We start from the raw sequence: 18,994 nt of genomic DNA on the forward strand, positions 1-18,994 counted from the left end.
TGTTAAACCCATTTTTGGCGGGAAGCATAAATTGCAAATGTTTGTTGTCGGATTTGCGATGAAGAGATAGGATTAGGCATGGGATCCACGATCCCATTATTCGGCTCTTACCGTTGCAACTGCCGAATTCTAGCGAATTATACATCGCCTTTGATTTTCTTCTTTCACTGTTTTCTGACATCTTATCCGCGCCCCATCTCTCTGTCACCTTCGCAATTTTGTTATTTCTTCGAGATTTATTGATGTAATCAGTAACATTTCTCTCGAAGAATCGGAGTTCATAATCGTATCCGATCGATCGACTCGAGAATTGCCTGAAACTATGATTGGTGTTCGGAATCCAGTGGTTTTGTGCTGTGCGTTGAATCTGTTTGCGTTTTTGTCTGTATGTTCTTCGGACGTTTCAATCTCCGTTTCTCCGAAGACTTTGTTGAGATCTCGTGATCCGGTGGCGATATGGTGGTCCGGCGTGAGTTCTCCGTCGAAGCTCGATTGGGTTGGGATTTACTCTCCGGCCAATTCCTCGCATGACGATTTCATCGGCTACGTCTTCCTATCGTCCTCGCCCGGGTGGGAAAACGGGTCGGGTTTCATCTCCATCCCTCTGATCAATCTCCGGTCGAGTTACCGGTTCCGGATCTTCCGATGGAACGAATCGGAGGTCGACGTGACTCGGGTGGACAAGGATCATAATCCGTTGCCGGGAACGGAGCATTTGCTGGTTGAGTCGGAAGAGATTGAGTTCAAACCGGGTCGGGGCCCGGAGCAGGTGCACTTGGCATTGACGGGTAGGGCTGGTGAGATGCGGGTCATGTTTGTGACTAGCCACGGAGAAGAGAGTTTCGTGAGATATGGGTTGGCCCGGACCCGGAAGGGTTTGGATCAGGTGGCGGGTACTCGGGTCGAGCGGTACGAGAAAGAGCATATGTGTGGCGCTCCAGCTAATCAAAGTGTTGGTTGGAGAGATCCGGGTTACATACATGATGGCGTTATGATCAATTTGGAAAATAAACAGAGATATTTTTATCAGGTAATTTTTCTTAAATACAAATATATGATTATGTGCATAAAGTTTATTATTTGAACATGTATAATCTGATAATTGAATGTTGATCATTTAGACATATATATATTATATATTCTAGACTCTAATTTTCATGACATATACTATTAGTCAATAATTTACATTGATGACTAAATTAGATATTAATTAACTCATAGTTAATATATAGTTGATTTTAGAGTTAATACTTAATTCAGTCCTTGACTTTAGTGGGTTTTCTTGATTTAGTCTTAATTCTTAAACGATTTTTTTGTGCTTAATTAGGTCATCGACTTCGATGGTTTTACCAAATTGAATCATCGGCCGTTAGAATCAATGACTAAATCAAAAAAATTAGATAAAATCACTATAGTCGAAGACTAACTTATATAAAATTACTATAGTTAATGACTAAATTGAGTATTAATAGAAGTGAAATTACTAAAGTTATCTTAACAAATTACTCAATTGCGTAAAATAATCAAAGTCAAGAACCTAATTAAGCACAAAAAGTTCTTTTAGTACTAAATCCAGAAAAATCACTATGATCAAAGACTAAATTAGGTATTAAGTTCGATGAGTTAATTCCAGCAATGGTTTTCCGACTATGTTGATTTTTTAAAATTAGTCCCTGACTTTTAATTTGGACAATTTAGGTCCCTTGACTTTCAAATTATTTCCGATGTTGGTCATTTCGTCAAATTTTGATTAAATTGAGGTCAAATGAAGGGGTAAAATTGTCTGTTCACTTGTATACTCGTATTTCTTCTATTCTATACGCTATATATATGAATATAATATCAGTCGAAAAGACATTGACTGAGATTATATGGCTTCGATTGAGACTTCGACTGAGATTATATTCATATATACAGCGTATAGGACAGGAGAAATACGAGTAATAATACACTAAACAGGTGAACGGACAATTTTACCCCTTCATTTGACCTCAATTTAACGAAAGGACCATCATTGGAAAGAATTTAAAAGTCAAGGGACCTAAATTGTCCAAATTAAAAGTCGGGGACTAATTTTAGAAAATCAACACAGTCGGAGGACCATGGATGGAATTAACTCTAAGTTCGATGATTTTATTTGCAGGTTGGAAGTAATCAGGAGGGATGGAGCAATATTTACAGCTTCGTCTCCCCAGACAGCAACTCAAATGAAACAATTGCCTTCTTGTTGGGGGACATGGGGACTTTCACACCTTACACCACCTTCCAAAGAACCCAAGCTGAGAGCAAATCAACCATCAAGTGGATCAGCCGCGACCTCCGGGCCATCGGCGACAGGCCGGCAATAATCTCTCACGTCGGAGACATCAGTTACGCCCGAGGCTACGCCTGGCTATGGGATACCTTCTTCACCCAGATCGAACCCATCGCCTCCGCCGCTCCCTACCACGTCTGCGTCGGCAACCACGAGTACGACTGGCCATCGCAGCCCTGGAGACCGGACTGGGCCGCCAATATATACAAACAAGACGGCGGCGGCGAGTGCGGGGTGCCCTTTAGTCTCAGGTTCATGATTTACCGGAATCCCGTGAACTTATGATTACACTGATGAAGTTAGACCTAAGTAATTTTTTTAAAATGGCCAAACAAGTCCATGAACTTTATCCGAAAGTTGATTAAATCTTTATTGAAGTCCAAAAATAGATTGATGACCTGTAATTGTTGGTCACTAGGGTTCCAGTGAATCTCCAACCAATTGCGGAAATTGATCGGTGGTTTGAATCTTAGTGACCTGCAATTACAAATCACCAACTGATTTTTTGGTTTCCATGCTTCAAAATAAAATGTTCATGGGCTTAATTATAACTTTTGAAAGTTTAAAGATCTAATTGACCTTTTGAATAGCGTTGAGGCAGTCGTTATACCGTGGACCATGGTCCACAATGCATTATGGATCATGGATCATGACTGATACTGCAGTTGTGTTGAAAGGGAACTGCAGTTGCGCAGAACAGAGTCAACTGATACTATAGTTGTGTTGAATTGATACTACAGTTGTGTTGAATGGATACTGCAGTTATGTTGAAATGATACTGCAGTTGTGTTGAACGGATGAACGGTCTCTATTCCGCGCAACTGCAGTTTCCTTTCAACACAACTGCAATATCTTTTCAACACAACTACACTATCCGTTCAACACAACTGCAGTATCAGTCATGATTATGGTCCACAATATAATTTGCGACGTTGAGGGGTCTATTTAATCCTTTTTAAAAAAAAATGAATTATAATAGCTATTACTAATAGAGCTGTCAAAACGGTTCACTATTAGAGTATGATTTAGTGTTTAAAATTACGTTTATTTCAAGAATCGAACTCTTAACCTTTCAATTTCAGGTTCAACATGCCCGGAAACTCTTCGGAGCCCACCGGCACCGCCGCGCCGGCGACACGAAACCTATACTACTCGTTCGACATGGGGCCGGTCCACTTCGTGTACATGTCAACGGAGACAAATTTCCTTCCGGGGAGTAACCAATACCAGTTCTTGGAGCAAGATCTGGAGCAGGTGGATCGAGGAAAGACCCCTTACGTGGTATTCCAAGGCCACAGGCCAATGTACACAACCAGCAGCGGCCACAAAGACGGCGCCTTAAGGCAAAAACTCGTCGAGCACATAGAGCCATTGTTGCTAAAAAACAAAGTGAGCTTAGCGCTCTGGGGACACGTCCACCGATACGAAAGGTTTTGCCCTTTGAACAACTTCACCTGCGGGAGCCTGGAGAAGAACGGGAAATTTTGGGAGGCGTTTCCGGTGCATATTGTGATTGGGATGGGCGGGCAGGACTGGCAGCCGACCTGGGAGCCACGGCCGGAGCATCCGACCGACCCCGTTTTTCCGCAGCCGGTGAGGTCGGAGTTCCGGGCAGGGCAGTTTGGGTACGCGAGAATTGTGGCTAACATGGAAAAGTTGAGGTTTTCTTATGTGGGGAATCATGATGGGAAGGTGCATGATTCGGTGGAGATCATGGCTCCTGATCCCAGCGTGTTTGACTCTACTTCTCACTCGCTCTATCATGATTTGTAACCACGAAAGACTGCACCACCTTTTTTTTGAGAATTTCAGGTTTCTAATTAGCTTGTTGTCCAATAACAAAATTGTATTTGTATTAATTTTAAATCCAATTTGTTATCAAATTTCATTTGCATTACTATAATTTAGTCTGGCGACTTAAATGCTTTTGAGGGGTTGTTGCATGTAATATATAAACATAGACGTGTAATTCAATTATTATAAAGGGTCAACAGTTCAACATACAGGTTGAATTAAATCTTGATGCACTTGTAGTTTCTTTGAACTTGATAAACGGCAATTGAGATTTTTAGTGTTTCAAACATAACGGGTTTGGCTAGTTAATAGTATTAGAATAATAATAATAATAATAATAATAATAATAATAATTATTATTATTATTATTATTATTATTATTATTATAGAATTTATATTTAATAAAAAAAAGTGACCACTAATTAAAAATCACATGTCTTGTTGCTAATTACCTTTACCGTAAGACGAAGAGAATTACATTTTATTCCTAATTTAGTATTACATTTATTTTTATCCAATCTATTCCACGCACAAAGATACAGTATTTAGACAAAAAGCTACAAATGCATAAGAAATTTTCAGAAAAATGCAAATACAAAATGACAAAACATACATGGGTCCCAAAAGTTGGAAGAAAAAAAATATCTGAAAGACCAGCACTTAATTTGCAGTTGTCCATACCGTAAAGACAATATCAATGGGCTCATTTTCAACATGCAAAATAGCCACTCATATATACCACCACTCACAGATAAGAAGCTAAAACCACCCCTAACCCCCCTCCCAACTCTTCTCTGCTCTCAATCATTACTCCAATCAGAATATATATCATATGTAAACATAGCTTCTTGAATCTATTCTGAACATAGTTGATAATGGCGGCTCCAGCATTTTCTTGGGTTGGGGTGAACTCAATTTCACATTCAAGCTCCATTACAAGCAGCATTCTTGGTTTCAATGGCTTCAGGGGTGAAAACCCAAACTTTTTCTCCAATAGAAGGAGGGGTGGGTTCCATTTGATTCATTGGCGAAGAAGAAATCTACTTATCAGCAATGTTGCTAGTGATCATCAACAAAGAGTTATAGATTATTCATCTGATAATGAAGGTATGAACTTTTTTGTTCTTTTTCTTTAGGTTTAAAATTGGCTATTCCTTTAATGCAGAGTTCAAATCCCTTTCTAGTTTCAAGAAATTTCATTTTTCATACTTCTCATATCTGTTAAAACTGTAGTTTTTACAATCGCTTATCACTACACCAAAACTATAGCTCTTAGCCCTTTAGGCGTCCGTCGATCTTGGCCCTTCACTTGTCTCTGCCCAACAATTCTCCAAGCATGCCAGCCTTAACTGCACAGTTTACTCTAATAAAGTGTTTACCATTACGCCAAAAGCTATAACTGGTAACAAAAGCGCAAACATATTTGAAATACAGGGTATTGGACTTGACCCTTCACCGAGGTCAATAATCACTTGGCCTTTTACTGGCCTCCGCCCAATATGATGCTATCCTTCACTTGTTCATTTCAAAAGTTTCTAAGGAATTAGAGTTCTTGTTCCATGAATTTGGCCTGCTATTTATTCAGAGCTGAATTGAGATGCAGGGTCCTTGAGGTCTACTAGAAGAGAAAGAAAGAATATACATTTAAGTTCTCAACCAAAGTTACAGAATTTGATTTTGTACTTTCAGGGCTGGCATTGGATGCTTTTCAACCAGATTCAGCATCCCTTGCATCAAGTATAAAATACCATGCCGAGTTCACACCATCATTTTCTCCTGAGCGGTTTGAGCTCCCAAAGGCATTCAATGCAACTGCAGGGAGTGTTCGTGATATGCTCATTATAAATTGGAATGCTACATATGATTATTATGACAAGATGAATGTCAAACAGGCATATTATCTTTCTATGGAATTTCTCCAGGTTGGTCTAATTAAAGCATATGCTCCATCTCAATTAAAATTCTAAGCTGATAGTTAGATTGCATATTTATGTTTATACATTATATATGTGCTCAACATGCCCCCAATTGAAGCATGTGTTCCATCTTAGGCCGAAACTGATAGTTGGATTGCACATTTATGTTTATATATTATATATGCTCAACGTCTAGACTATATCTAGGTTCTCAGTATATGAAAAAATATATTCCAAATTCATCAGCATAGCTAGGCTATTGTGCTATAATGTTTGCAGGGTAGAGCACTGCTCAATGCAATTGGTAACTTGGAGCTAACAGGAGCTTATGCAGAGGCTTTAAGAAAGCTCGGGCACAACCTAGAGGATGTAGCTAAGCAGGTTGGGTCTTTTGCAACACTGGCATTCATTAATGCGAATATATATACTCTAAATTCATTCTTTCACCCTTCCTTGTGAGGTGCTATTGTTTCTTTCATATTGTTGATTCAATCTTGTGCATTAAAATAATTTACTTTTTGCCATCATCCTCTAGTTTCATGATAACTTCTGCAGCCTTGGTGCTCCTAGCATTATAGTTGTTGTTAGAATCAAGCGCTTACCATTACGCCAAAAGTTATAGTTAGTAGCGAAGGCACAACTTTATTTCCTTATACCGCCACATTTTCGAGAGGCAAGGTGCTGGAATTGGCCTTTCAGGCCTCCGCCCAATAGTTGTAATAATGGCTTTGATGATCCTTATGTTAAGGTTCTTCCAGTTTGTATTGTATCATAACTTTCAGATAGAGCCTCAGCACGTCCTCTTCGGCTGTGGAGATATGAAGAATTTCCCTTGAGTTGTTTACTTGATGACTGACAGGAACCAGATGCCGCTCTAGGGAATGGAGGTTTAGGACGGCTTGCCTCATGCTTCTTAGATTCAATGGCTACACTTAATTACCCTGCATGGGGTTATGGACTTAGATACAAATACGGCCTTTTCAAACAGCTTATAACGAAAGATGGTCAGGAGGAAGTTGCTGAAAATTGGCTTGAGGTATGACATTTATGAGTTTTTTGCTGCTTATGTAGACTTTACTCGTGTAGGAATATTTTGATCCCCATGTTTTATCAATGTTTTTTTCTACATCAATAGCATTGGGAGATATCCTTGTTATTCTATCTATTCACAGAATCAATGTTGTATGTATCAGATGGGCAACCCTTGGGAGATTGCTAGAAACGATATCTCATATCCTGTGAAATTCTACGGGGAAGTGATTGAAGGTGCTGATGGAAGGAAAGAATGGGTTGGAGGAGACGATGTAATAGCGGTTGCCTATGATGTCCCAATCCCAGGGTACAAAACCAAAACCACTCTTAACCTTCGTTTATGGTCAACAAAAGTTGCTTCAGAAGCTTTTGATTTACAAGCTTATAATGCTGGAAACCACGCCAAAGCATACGAGGCCCTTAAGAGGGCAGAAAAGGTCTGTATTCATTAGCTGTTAATTATAACTTTACTTATTGTTTGTTTCTGTTAACACAATGTATTGTGTGAGTGCACGAAAAAAAGTTGTTATATGCAAGCCCATTTTTACTAACTCATCACCAATGCCACAGATTTGCTATATTTTGTACCCTGGCGATGAGTCGCTAGAGGGGAAGACGTTGAGATTGAAGCAGCAATACACACTATGTTCTGCTTCCCTTCAGGACATTATTGCACGGTTTGAGAAGAGATCAGGAGTGGAAGCGAACTGGGATGAATTCCCTCACAAGGTTGCAGTACAGATGAATGATACTCACCCAACACTATGCATACCAGAATTACTAAGGATTTTGATTGATGTGAAAGGATTAAGCTGGAAAAATGCTTGGGAAATCACTCAAAGGTACATAATTATTTCCTTATGCCGCCACATTTTCGAGAGACATGGTGCTAGACTTGGCCCCTCAGACCTTCATCCAACAATTTTCTTAAACCCATGACCTGACTCTAATACTACTTGTTAGGATCAAGCGCTTACACTACGCCAAAAGCTATAGCTAGTAACAAAGGCGCAACTTTATTTCCTTGTACCGCCACATTTTCAAAAGCAGGGTGCTGGACTTGGCCCTTCAGGCCTTCACCCAATAATCCCCTAGCCACCTGATGCTAGACTTGACCCTTCACCAGTCTCTGCCCAACACGTAGACTCTGAGATTTGGAGTATACACAGGCTAACACAGCAATCTAAAAGGCCAAGCACTACCATCTGTTTTAACTTAATTTATTAGGAGATTTATTCACTTGCTTTCTTGTAGCTGCAACTAGATGCTATGAAACAGTTCCAATAATGCTATTCTCTGCGATTTTGATTACTTTCCAGGACCGTGGCATACACCAACCACACTGTCTTGCCAGAGGCTCTGGAAAAATGGAGTTTGGAACTTTTGCAAGAACTACTTCCTAGGCATGTGGAGATCATAAAGATGATAGATGAGGAGGTGACATGGCCATAATTGAAACCAATCCAAGCCCCCCCCCCCCCCCCCCGCCACATCCCCCACATCCTTTACCCCAAAAAACAACCAAAAAATAAAAGAAGAAAGAAAACAGATGACAATTTCTTTGTCCTTTTTGATACCTATTTATGTACTGATTCAATAGAAACATGTTGCAGCTCGTCAATACTATTGTTGCTGAATATGGTACTGCAGATCTTGAGCTGTTGCAAGAAAAGTTGAACCGAATGAGAATTCTAGAAAATGTTGAATTGCCTGGTATGATTATGGAGTTGCTTCTTGAGACACAGGAAAGCATTGCTGATACAGTTGAAGAAGAAGAAGAAGAAGAAATTAAGGATGAATCAAAAGATGAATCATCCGAGACTAGTGCTGTAGATGAGAATGAAGAAGAAACGGAAGCTGAGAAAGTAGAGGATCCTGGAACAAAGATAAAGGCGAAATTTGAACCAGATCAAAAGAGGCCAAAGATGGTCCGTATGGCTAATCTATGTGTGGTTAGTGGACATACAGTGAATGGTGTTGCTGAGATTCATAGTGAAATAGTAAAAAAGGAAGTCTTTAATGAATTTTATGAGGTAATTGGCTTATTTTGTCTGCCTGTTTTTCTCTCCTTCATCTCTTGACTTTAGAAATGAATCCATCATGCGGCATAACTCACTGGTTCAGTAGGCAGTATTTGGGGCAAGAAACCAAGTTCGAAATTTGGCAGCGACAGTGTATGGATTATGCCCAAAGTGGGTAGATCCCTTGTGCGCACCGGCATTTGGTCCTGTTTAGTTATCATGATTTATCTCCTCCCAAATGCTCTGTCAGGCTGGGATGTGGGGTGCGCACGCATTTGGTCCTGTTTGCTGAGCCACTTAGTTACCGTGATTTACCTCCTCCCAAATGCTTTGTTGGGCTGGGGTTGGGGATTCAACCATTTGGGGCGACAAATGAATTCTTCATTTTGAGTGTTAAGGTTGTGGAAGGAACTTTCACTAATCTAAAAACTCCTTGGTTGTTTGGCAGTTGTGGCCAGAGAAATTTCAAAATAAAACAAATGGAGTAACCCCAAGAAGATGGATTGGCTTTTGTAACCCAGAGTTGAGTGAAATAATAACGAGTTGGACTGGATCTGAAGATTGGTTGATAAACACCGAAAAGTTGGCAGAACTTCAAAAGGTAGCAAGTTGGATATGTTCAATTTATAAGTAGCAATGCATAGTATTATTTAAAAATACATGGTTGATTTCCTTGATAAGAAATGTCTGCTTTTAACAGGTGAAATATTTAGGTCAGGGGGATCATTTACTTGCTTGATATTTTATCTCTCTTTGCATCAAAACAAAAATCCATAAACTTTAAAAATCATGTTCTTGCTTTGCCAATAGTTTGCCAATAATGAAGAGCTACAGTCCCAGTGGAGGGAGGCAAAACTAAGGAACAAGATGAAGATAGTGTCCTTCCTTAAAGAAAAAACTGGATATCTTGTCAGCCCTGAAGCCATGTTCGATGTGCAGGTGATTTTCTATTTATCAGAAATATTTCATTGGGTATAAGGAGACAAATGAATCTGTTGGGTGGAGGCCAGTAAAGGGCCAAATCCAGCACCAGGTGGCTTGGGGATTATTGGGCGGAGGCCTGAAGGGCCAAGCCTAGCACTCTGCCCTCGAAAATATGGCGGTATAAGGAAATAAAGTTACGTTTTCGCTACTAGCTATAGCTTTTGGCGTAGTGGTAAGCGTTGATCCTAACAAGTGGCATCAGAGCCAGGTCATGGGGGGAATTGTTGGGCGGAGGCCAGTGAAGGGCCAAGCGCTTGATCCTAACAGAATCTTGATCATTCTGGCTTGTTAGTCCATCAGCTACCATCGAGTAGTTTATGTTATAATTGTAGAAAACATTATTATGCAATGTATACTCTATTAGATTGATCATTTGTTCACAGTTTCTTTAATAGTATGTCTTTTTCTCATTATGTGGCCAACTAAATGGCTAAAACACACATTCTTTACCAAATTTGTTGCTTTACCCTTTCTCTATTGTTCCAGATGCACAAACATGACCAAACTATCTTTCTTCCAGGTGAAGCGCATTCATGAGTATAAGAGACAGCTCTTGAATATTATGGGAATAGTTTATCGGTATAAACAGATGAAGGAAATGACTGCAGAAGAGAGAAAGAAAAAATATGTTCCTCGGGTTTGCATATTTGGAGGAAAAGCATTTGCCACATACATCCAGGCTAAAAGGATTGTGAAATTTATCACTGATGTTGGGGCTACTGTAAACAACGATCCTGAGATAGGTGATCTCTTGAAGGTACCATTTTGACCATCATATTTTCCACAGATTATCCCCTTTCATATTCCGTTAGAACATTGTTTAGCACATAAACATCCACTATTAATGCTAATTTGATGAATTATCGTATTGGCGCTTGCTTCTCTTTGCTTTCAATTAGCTTTCGGGGCCGTTCATAATATCTTGCCCCAGTTGTTGGGTAGTATAATCCAGTCTATCCCTTTGCAATTCAAGTATAACATTCATTCACAACATTTGTGTATTCCTTTTCTTCTTTTCAGGTCATCTTTGTCCCAGATTACAATGTCAGTGTGGCGGAAGTGCTAATCCCCGGCAGTGAGTTGTCCCAGCATATTAGGTATGTGTTTGATCTAAATGCAACATGCACATCCCTCTTCTCAATAAACTTACAGCATGTTTGGTTTGCGGAATAGGCCTGGAATGGAATGACATTCCTGGGAACATGCCTATTCCACTGTTTGTTAATGCATTTTGTTCCCGAGTTGTTCAGTGAACCAAACAATAGAATACAATTCATGTTTTATTCCTTTCCTATTCCATTTCTTATGGAATAGCATCATATTCCCTTAAAATTCATTCCGTAAATCAAACATATTGTTAGTGGGTTGGAAAAGTTTTTTCATTTAGAAATCAGTCAGATTATTCCAACAGAAGTTATAGCATGGCTGCAACATATTTCTGCTATGCTTAATCAATCATTTGCCTTCTTCTCTATGGGAAAATTCGTTACTAGTTATAACTTTTGGCGTAGTGGTAAGCGTTTGATCCTAACACTCTGACATTCCAAAATTTGCTAGCACTGCTGGAATGGAGGCCAGTGGAACCAGCAATATGAAATTTTCCATGAACGGATGCATCCTGATTGGAACATTAGACGGGGCCAATGTTGAAATAAGACAGGAGGTTGGGGAAAACAACTTCTTTCTCTTTGGTGCTCGTGCTGATGAAATTGCTGGTCTACGCAAAGAAAGAGCCGAGGGAAAGGTGAGTTAGCCACGGAACAAATAAGTCGTCTATCTGTTCTGCATTCTGGGCAATCAAGAACCTAATGCACCTATGACTTCAAAAACTCTATATATGCAGTTTGTGCCAGACCCTAGATTTGAAGAAGTGAAGGCATTTGTTAGGACAGGCGTCTTTGGCCCCTACAACTACGACGAGCTGATGGGGTCCTTGGAAGGAAACGAGGGCTATGGCCGTGCTGATTATTTCCTCGTTGGAAAGGACTTCCCAAGTTACTTAGAGTGTCAAGAGAAGGTTGACGAGGCATATCGTGACCAAAAGGTACATATATATATATATATATATATATATATATATATATATATATATATATATCTGCCATCACCATCTTTAGCAAACGTCAGGGGATCGATACTTGACTTTGGATATAAAACAACCTTAAATTTTCAGGCCAGTTGTCTCACACTTAGAGATGCATATAATTCAGTCAGGGGATTAGTTACTGTGTCTGAAACATGACGACAATTCAATTTAGTACTATATGACCATTCTTTCATCCATAATACATGGAAACAGCCATTATATTTGTGATTTGGATCTAATGTGTTGGTGGTGGATGATGCAGAAATGGACCAAAATGTCGATCTTGAACACTGCGGGATCGTTCAAGTTTAGCAGTGACAGGACAATCCATCAATATGCAAGAGACATATGGATGATAGAACCTGTAGTATTACCCTAAGGCTTGATATGATGAGGATTTGTATGAAGTGGTGAAGCTTGTTTTTGGGAGATATACCTCACCCTTGCCTCTTCAAGGTATATATATATAGAGAGAGAGAGATTTGCAGCAAAATTACTGTTTCAGATTAGAGTGCAGGGATAGATAATGTTATCTAAACTGCCTTGAAGTTCCATGTGGAAGTATATATATATATATATATATATAGTTGTATATCATTTGTCATGTATTGCAGCATGGACTTAACATTCTTATTGGGGAAGTGTTGCATTGTCAAAAACTTGTTGGAAATTAAGAGTCTCACGTTGATAAAATAAATGAAAACATATGAGTTTGGTCATGAGTTAAACTGGTTAATTGATTGAATTCAGTCTTTTAATGTGTTTGACTTATGTGCATTATAGATATTGTCAAATGAAATTGACCCGTGGATGTTTAAATACTTGAAAACATAAAATAATTTTTTTTTTTGGTTAGACCATGTGGTGTCCTAAACCTAATTAAGGGGCAAAGTGCTGGCCAAATTGGTTTTTTCCATACAATAGGAAAAATAAAAATTTTATTTAGATTTAACTAACTCACATTTTTTGCTTTCTAATCTCAATTTTTAAGGCAATAAAAATGATATCAATATTATTTCGAAAGTATCAAAATTTACTGTATGGTTAATAATATTTATAGAAATACTTGTATATTTTAATTTTTATTCTTTTTACAAACTTTTTATCCATAATTTCGAAACTTTCTTTATGAATTTTTTTCTTCCTAAATACCTAAACAAAATAAACTTTGCATCTATCACAATCAAAATTTACTAATGTTTCATAATTTTTGTATAAAATTGCATTATTCTAACACATAAAATGCATTATTCTAACTCATAAAATACGTTATTTTACCTTATAAATTTCATTAGTCTAACACATAAAAGTACATTATTATAATACATAAAGTATATTATTCTAACTCATAAAATACATTATCTTACATAAAAATATTCATTATTCTAACACATGCGCGAAACAAGAAATTTTTCTTTTTAAACATCGAAATGATATTATTTTAGATCATGGTCCACATAACTGTATGAACTACGGTACACGACATAATTTGCCTATTCTCAAATTCTACTAACTCCATCAAACTCCCATTTTGTAGGCCCAAAGAAATTGTCTACATCACATATTTAAGCATATAGTAAAAATTGAGAATAAATTTGAAAATATATACATATATATTTTCCTTTGTAAAATAGGAAGAAAGTTTCACCCATTTTACTAGGCACAAATTTTGACCAAGGATATTTTAGTATTTATATTAGTAACTAACACGTGGCATGTGCAAACTGGTCAATCGGAAAATTCTTCTCCAAAAAGCTGTTAGCTCGATGCAATCATCATCTTCTCCATTCTCATCTCCGTTGCTCAACTGAAAAAACAGCTCGAATTGGAGGAATGACGACGCGCCACCTCTTTTCTTTCACGCGCCGCTCTCGGCACCTGACTGCGCCATGCCTGACTCAACACACGCGTTTCGCCTCCCAGTTAGCTCAGGCTGCGGAAGCTCCGGCACCGCCCTCCCCACCTCCTCCGGACCTCATGATCTACGATCGCTTAGCCGAGCGGGTGAAATCCAAGCTCCGGAAACTCGAGAGACCCGACCCGAGGTTCCTCCAGCACAATTCCCCCCACCCGATTCAAACCGATCACACCTCGATCCTCTCCGTTCCGGAGACTAGAGTCACCACTCTCCCTAACGGCTTGCGTGTGGCCACGGAGTCTAATCTCGCCGCGAAGACCGCAGCCATAGGTGTGTCGATCGACGCCGGGTCTCGGTTCGAGACTGACGACAACAACGGCGTGGCGCATTTTCTCGAGCACCTGATCTTCAAGGGGACCGAGAAGCGGATACCAAAGGCCTTTGAGGAGGAGTTTGAGAACATGGGAGGGCAGATTAATGGTTCCACTTCTAGGGAAATGACCACGTACTGTGCCAAAGTCCAGGGCAAGGATGTGACCAGGGCGCTCCAACTTCTGTCTGACATAGTGCAGAACCCGAAGTTGGAGGATGAGAAGATTAATCACGAGCGCAAAGTCATTCTCCGAGAAATGGAAGAGGTACGAACGGTTTGTTTTTGCTTCATTTTTAAACTGCACTCAATCTCTTGTACTTTTATCGAGATTGAAATGATTATGGAGTGACTGGATTATACTAATCATCCATTCTATTTTATGTGTCTGATTCCGTTCGAGGTTTGTCTAATTTTATTTTTATTCAGTTTTTTATAATATTAAGTTTTGTATTAATATACAAAATTTATATATTTAAAAACTACACTGAAAGTACTATTAAACATAATAAAATCAAATTTAAAAACAAGTAAAACATAATAATAAAAAATAAACAAAGAAAAAAAAAATTAGTTTGACAAATGAATAATAAGGACAGATAAAGGGGTAGATGGAGTATTAATCCTAGCCTTAAAATGACTTGAATACAAAATTACTCTGTATAAGGGAACAAGGACCCATGAGTTCAAGCTGGTTCCTTGGAGGGAAAGAACAAGAATTTCGAACTGGCTCTTTAATGTTGACAAAATTCTATTTTTTACGTTATTGTTTTTCCACTAGATTGGCTTACATTTTTAAATAGGATACCCAGATTTAACTCTACACCAATTAAACAAGCTATTACTCCCAGGTTGGATTCTTGTTTCATTGCTATCCTTCTTGTGATGGTTGAAGATGGAATTCTGTTATGCAATCAAGTGCTTGTTTTTTTTTTTTCAGAAATATTTAAGACAGTATTTCAGCATTCATTACTTTATGTTTCCTTTTTGTGGACAAAGGGAAATTGTTTTAGATCTCGACTAGCCTCGATGTGATTTTTTGAAGAATTTTTCATGTAGGGAGAAACGGATCCCAAGAAAATCATTTTTGACCAGTTACATGCAACTGCATTCCAGTACACTCCTTTGGGTAGAACTGTTACTGGATCTGCCGAGAACATAAAGAAAATTTCGAAGGAGGACATTCAGAATTACATTTCAACCCAGTATGCAGCACATAGAATGGTATTGGAATATTGTTTTCTTCTTGTCTGTATGTTTCCTAAGTTCTTTGTGAATCTGGCTGTGCTTCATACATACCATATTTGCTTTAGGTGATTTCTGCTGCTGGAGCTGTTAAACATGAGGATTTTGTTGAACAAGTGAAGAAGTTTTTCACCAAACTATCGGCTAATCCTGTTACCACGCCTCAGTTGGTTGCAAATAGCCCGGCAATATTCACTGGTTCAGAGGTGTGCTAGATACCTAGAAGAATTATGATCTGCATATTCAATATCATGTATTCTTGACCTTTGACATGCTGTATTATTTTGTAATAATAGGTCCGAATTATTGATGATCTGCCTCTTGCTCAATTTGCGGTTGCCTTCAACGGAGCATCATGGACAGACCCTGATTCCACAGCTTTGATGGTCTTGCAACAAATGTTTGGTTCATGGAACAAAAGCTGTGGAGGGGGGAAGCACATGGGGTTGGTCTTTCTTATTGCTAAAACCATCCACATATTTTTGCTCTTTTGCTTGAGTAGTAAGGTGTTGAGGATAATTATAAAATAATAAATATGCATTATCACCAACAACTTATGCTTTTAAATATATGGAATTATTCATAGGTTTGAATTCTATCTGCTGCATCTCCCCATAAGATGTAATGAAAAAAAAAAAAAAGGAAAACGAAGAAAAAAGTATTGAGACATTACTGAGAAATTTATATTTTGTTTTCACTTTGTGGTTGTGTGTGGCTTGACTATTATTCTAATTGCACTGGTATATTGTCTGTTAACAGTTCAGCGCTTGTACAAAGAGTGGCCATTAATGAGATAGGTGAGAGTGTGATGGGTTTTAACATCAACTATAAAGACACGGGGCTTTTTGGCGTCTATGCTGTTGCCAAGGTGAGTGCAATCTGAGGAAATGGTATGCTATGGTCTTCAAAGAACAAAGATAATATTCTGCTTTAAACCTAGTTTTCCAATCATGAAAATGAGTTGTTTATTCCCATAATCCCATTTTTTAATCATTTTGTGTGTGTGTTCTTGGTGTACCATTACAATCTCTTATATTTATCTTGATCAAGTTTTCATTTGTGAACAAACAATACTAAGCTTTACAGTTTTTGTATAAGTCGGTAAACTCTAGTATCTAATTTAATACTTCTAGAGCTAATAAATACTTTGGAAAAAATGAGAATAGGAAAAGAACACATTCTTTATATTTATTTGGTTCTGTTTTACTTCCTATAAGATGTTTCTTTTCCTTGTACATTTTGATGTAGCTTCAAACATTCTTTAGCTTCATGCACATCTTTCTCTGCTGATCATAATTCCATACATCCACAATAAGTGGCTTGCAAAAGAGTGAAGGGTGATATATGTTTCTCAGTGCTGATGACTTGTGATGGATTCACATGATGGGAACTTACTTTTGGATTTTGTGCTTTACTAGCCTGATTGCTTGGATGACTTGGCTTATTCAGTAATGTATGAGATATGCAAGTTATGCTACCGAGTATCTGAAGCTGATGTTATTCGTGCTCGTAATCAGGTTCTTATCACTGATTAGTCTGTTGACTTCTTTCTTTTGTCACTATTATCTGCCCCCCATGCAATAACTGTGTCTTTTGCAGCTAAAATCTTCCTTGATACTCCAAATTAATGGATCAAGTGCTACTGCTGAAGAAATTGGACATCAGGTACTCAATAATGTGGTAGTCACAGTATTAGATTTATAGATGCTAGTGGAAGTGTTCTGGCAACATGTTTGTCTCAGAGAACCTCTACATCTTCCTGTAGTTGATCGAGTCAATTGCTTTGGCATATAAGAACCCTTTTTTTTTCTGATTGCTGCATCCCAATTTTTTTCTTAATGCTTTGTTTTGTCACAAAGTTGTTTACTTACATTTCTGGTGTTTTTTGTGCAGTTAATAACCTATGGCCGAAGAATTCCATATGCTGAGTTATTTGCCAGGATTGATGCTGTGGATGCCAGCACCATAAAAAGAGTTGCCAACCGTTTTATTTTTGACCGGGTAAGCCCACAAGGCCTCTCAGACATGTGTTTCTGTCACTACTTTGTAGTTAAGTGCCTTTAGAAACTTGGGGTGCATTAGCCATTAGGTCTGGAATCTGGAATGATCATATGATTGATTACAAACAAGCATGTATGCACCAGAAGAAAATGTCTCTGCTGTGATAGTGCATTTGCAAAAAGTTTTGTTATTTTTTCTCTATGGCGTGAAATTCTTGAAGATTAACGTTTTACCATTACAGGAAATTGCAATTGCAGCAAGGGGAGCGATTCAGGGATACTTACCCGATTATAACTGGTTTAGACGCAGGACATACTGGCTGCGCTACTAAACCTTTATTCCTTTGCCCGCTTTCTTTCTGTTATTTCTGTAACGCGGTTTTTCTTCAAGAGCCTGTGTTAGGCATCATAACACTCAGAGTCTGCACAAGTTTTGGTGGAAATAAGTTGGTTTTTTTTGGGATCACCTTCTAGCTTTTGTACAAATGGTGATGTATCAAGTCTCATTAATGAGGCATTATATTGTTTCTTTTGCAGATCTGGTAGCAATTGGGTGATTGTATGTTTTGGTGCTATGAAAATGTAACTATTTATAGCTACTGTGAAATAAGGGCAACTCATTTCAACACTTCATTTATGTGTTTGTTGGTGCTGTGAAAATGTAACTATTTTATAGCTACTGTGAAATAAGGGCAACTCATTTCAACACTTCGTTTATGTGTTTGTTCTTTGCACTTTGTTAGTAGTAAGTAGAAGTAGTTAGATATGACCCCAGTTTAGTTTCGATTGGTTCTGAATCGTTAGTTTATGATTTTGAAAATTGATAAATTAGAATCGGAACCTTTAATTTTCTCAAAAAAAAAAAAAAAGAATCGGAACCTTTAAGAAGGTTTAAATTTCAGTTTAAACTGACGGTTTGAATTTTTTTTCCTTCTTCGGTTTGGAACCTGTGACCAGTTCCGATTCTCAGCTTTAATAAACTGAAATCAGAACCTTTTGAGTTCCAGTTTTGGACCATAATTGATTTTAATTGGTCGCAATAGTATTCGGTTCGGATCAAACCTATTGGTCGAAATTGTGATATTATTTAAGGTAAAATGATTAATGATAAATATTGTAATATTTATAATTGAAATTGTGATACTTACAAAATGTAATTCTAGTGTAAATATTTTAATACTTATATCTGAAATGTTACTTATAAGAGAAATTATAGTACTTTGTAACAAATTTAATGTCAATTTTAAATGAAAATAAATTGTTAATTATGATAGATATTACATTATTTATTATGTAAAATTACAATATTATATAAGATAAAATTGATTTTTACTAATAATAAATATTGTAATATTTATAATTGAAACACTTACA

At 37.9% G+C, this 18,994-nt stretch overlaps 3 protein-coding genes across 3 annotated transcripts; all 3 read left to right on the plus strand.

The window, feature by feature from the left end:
- On the plus strand, positions 1–4,211 carry LOC116003535 (probable inactive purple acid phosphatase 2). The gene is made up of 3 exons (XM_031243428.1): positions 1–1,030; positions 2,144–2,565; positions 3,397–4,211. Exons 1-3 carry the CDS (start codon positions 323–325, stop codon positions 4,085–4,087), a joined length of 1,821 nt encoding a protein of 606 aa, XP_031099288.1. The 5' UTR covers positions 1–322; the 3' UTR covers positions 4,088–4,211.
- Positions 4,212–4,863: 652 nt separating this feature from the next.
- LOC116004590 (alpha-1,4 glucan phosphorylase L-2 isozyme, chloroplastic/amyloplastic-like) lies at positions 4,864–12,869 on the plus strand. The gene is made up of 15 exons (XM_031244703.1): positions 4,864–5,215; positions 5,798–6,030; positions 6,304–6,405; positions 6,884–7,060; positions 7,218–7,493; positions 7,627–7,898; positions 8,376–8,493; positions 8,670–9,089; positions 9,526–9,678; positions 9,888–10,016; positions 10,582–10,818; positions 11,082–11,158; positions 11,619–11,805; positions 11,905–12,105; positions 12,410–12,869. The coding sequence occupies exons 1-15, from the start codon at positions 4,984–4,986 to the stop codon at positions 12,524–12,526; spliced, it is 2,931 nt and encodes a 976-aa protein (XP_031100563.1). The 5' UTR covers positions 4,864–4,983; the 3' UTR covers positions 12,527–12,869.
- Positions 12,870–13,905: 1,036 nt separating this feature from the next.
- On the plus strand, positions 13,906–18,328 carry LOC116004861 (probable mitochondrial-processing peptidase subunit beta, mitochondrial). Its single transcript, XM_031245048.1, has 9 exons — positions 13,906–14,643; positions 15,435–15,599; positions 15,689–15,826; positions 15,917–16,065; positions 16,380–16,488; positions 17,039–17,137; positions 17,220–17,285; positions 17,514–17,621; positions 17,863–18,328. Exons 1-9 carry the CDS (start codon positions 13,981–13,983, stop codon positions 17,950–17,952), a joined length of 1,587 nt encoding a protein of 528 aa, XP_031100908.1. The 5' UTR covers positions 13,906–13,980; the 3' UTR covers positions 17,953–18,328.
- The last annotated feature ends 666 nt before the right edge of the window (positions 18,329–18,994 follow it).

The sequence above is a fragment of the Ipomoea triloba genome, chromosome 14 (assembly GCF_003576645.1).
Source record: "Ipomoea triloba cultivar NCNSP0323 chromosome 14, ASM357664v1".
NCBI lineage: Eukaryota > Viridiplantae > Streptophyta > Magnoliopsida > Solanales > Convolvulaceae > Ipomoea > Ipomoea triloba.

Coding starts and splice junctions, on each gene's coding strand:
- LOC116003535 (XM_031243428.1), top strand. CDS start 323: ATGATTGGTGTTCGGAATCCAGTGGTTTTGTGCTGTGCGTTGAATCTG. Junction 1,031..2,143: donor AACAGAGATATTTTTATCAG/GTAATTTTTCTT, acceptor TTTTATTTGCAG/GTTGGAAGTAATCAGGAGGG. Junction 2,566..3,396: donor GGGGTGCCCTTTAGTCTCAG/GTTCATGATTTA, acceptor TTTCAATTTCAG/GTTCAACATGCCCGGAAACT.
- LOC116004590 (XM_031244703.1), top strand. CDS start 4,984: ATGGCGGCTCCAGCATTTTCTTGGGTTGGGGTGAACTCAATTTCACAT. Junction 8,494..8,669: donor TAAAGATGATAGATGAGGAG/GTGACATGGCCA, acceptor AACATGTTGCAG/CTCGTCAATACTATTGTTGC. Junction 10,819..11,081: donor AGATAGGTGATCTCTTGAAG/GTACCATTTTGA, acceptor TCTTCTTTTCAG/GTCATCTTTGTCCCAGATTA.
- LOC116004861 (XM_031245048.1), top strand. CDS start 13,981: ATGACGACGCGCCACCTCTTTTCTTTCACGCGCCGCTCTCGGCACCTG. Junction 14,644..15,434: donor TTCTCCGAGAAATGGAAGAG/GTACGAACGGTT, acceptor TTTTTCATGTAG/GGAGAAACGGATCCCAAGAA. Junction 15,827..15,916: donor CAATATTCACTGGTTCAGAG/GTGTGCTAGATA, acceptor TTGTAATAATAG/GTCCGAATTATTGATGATCT.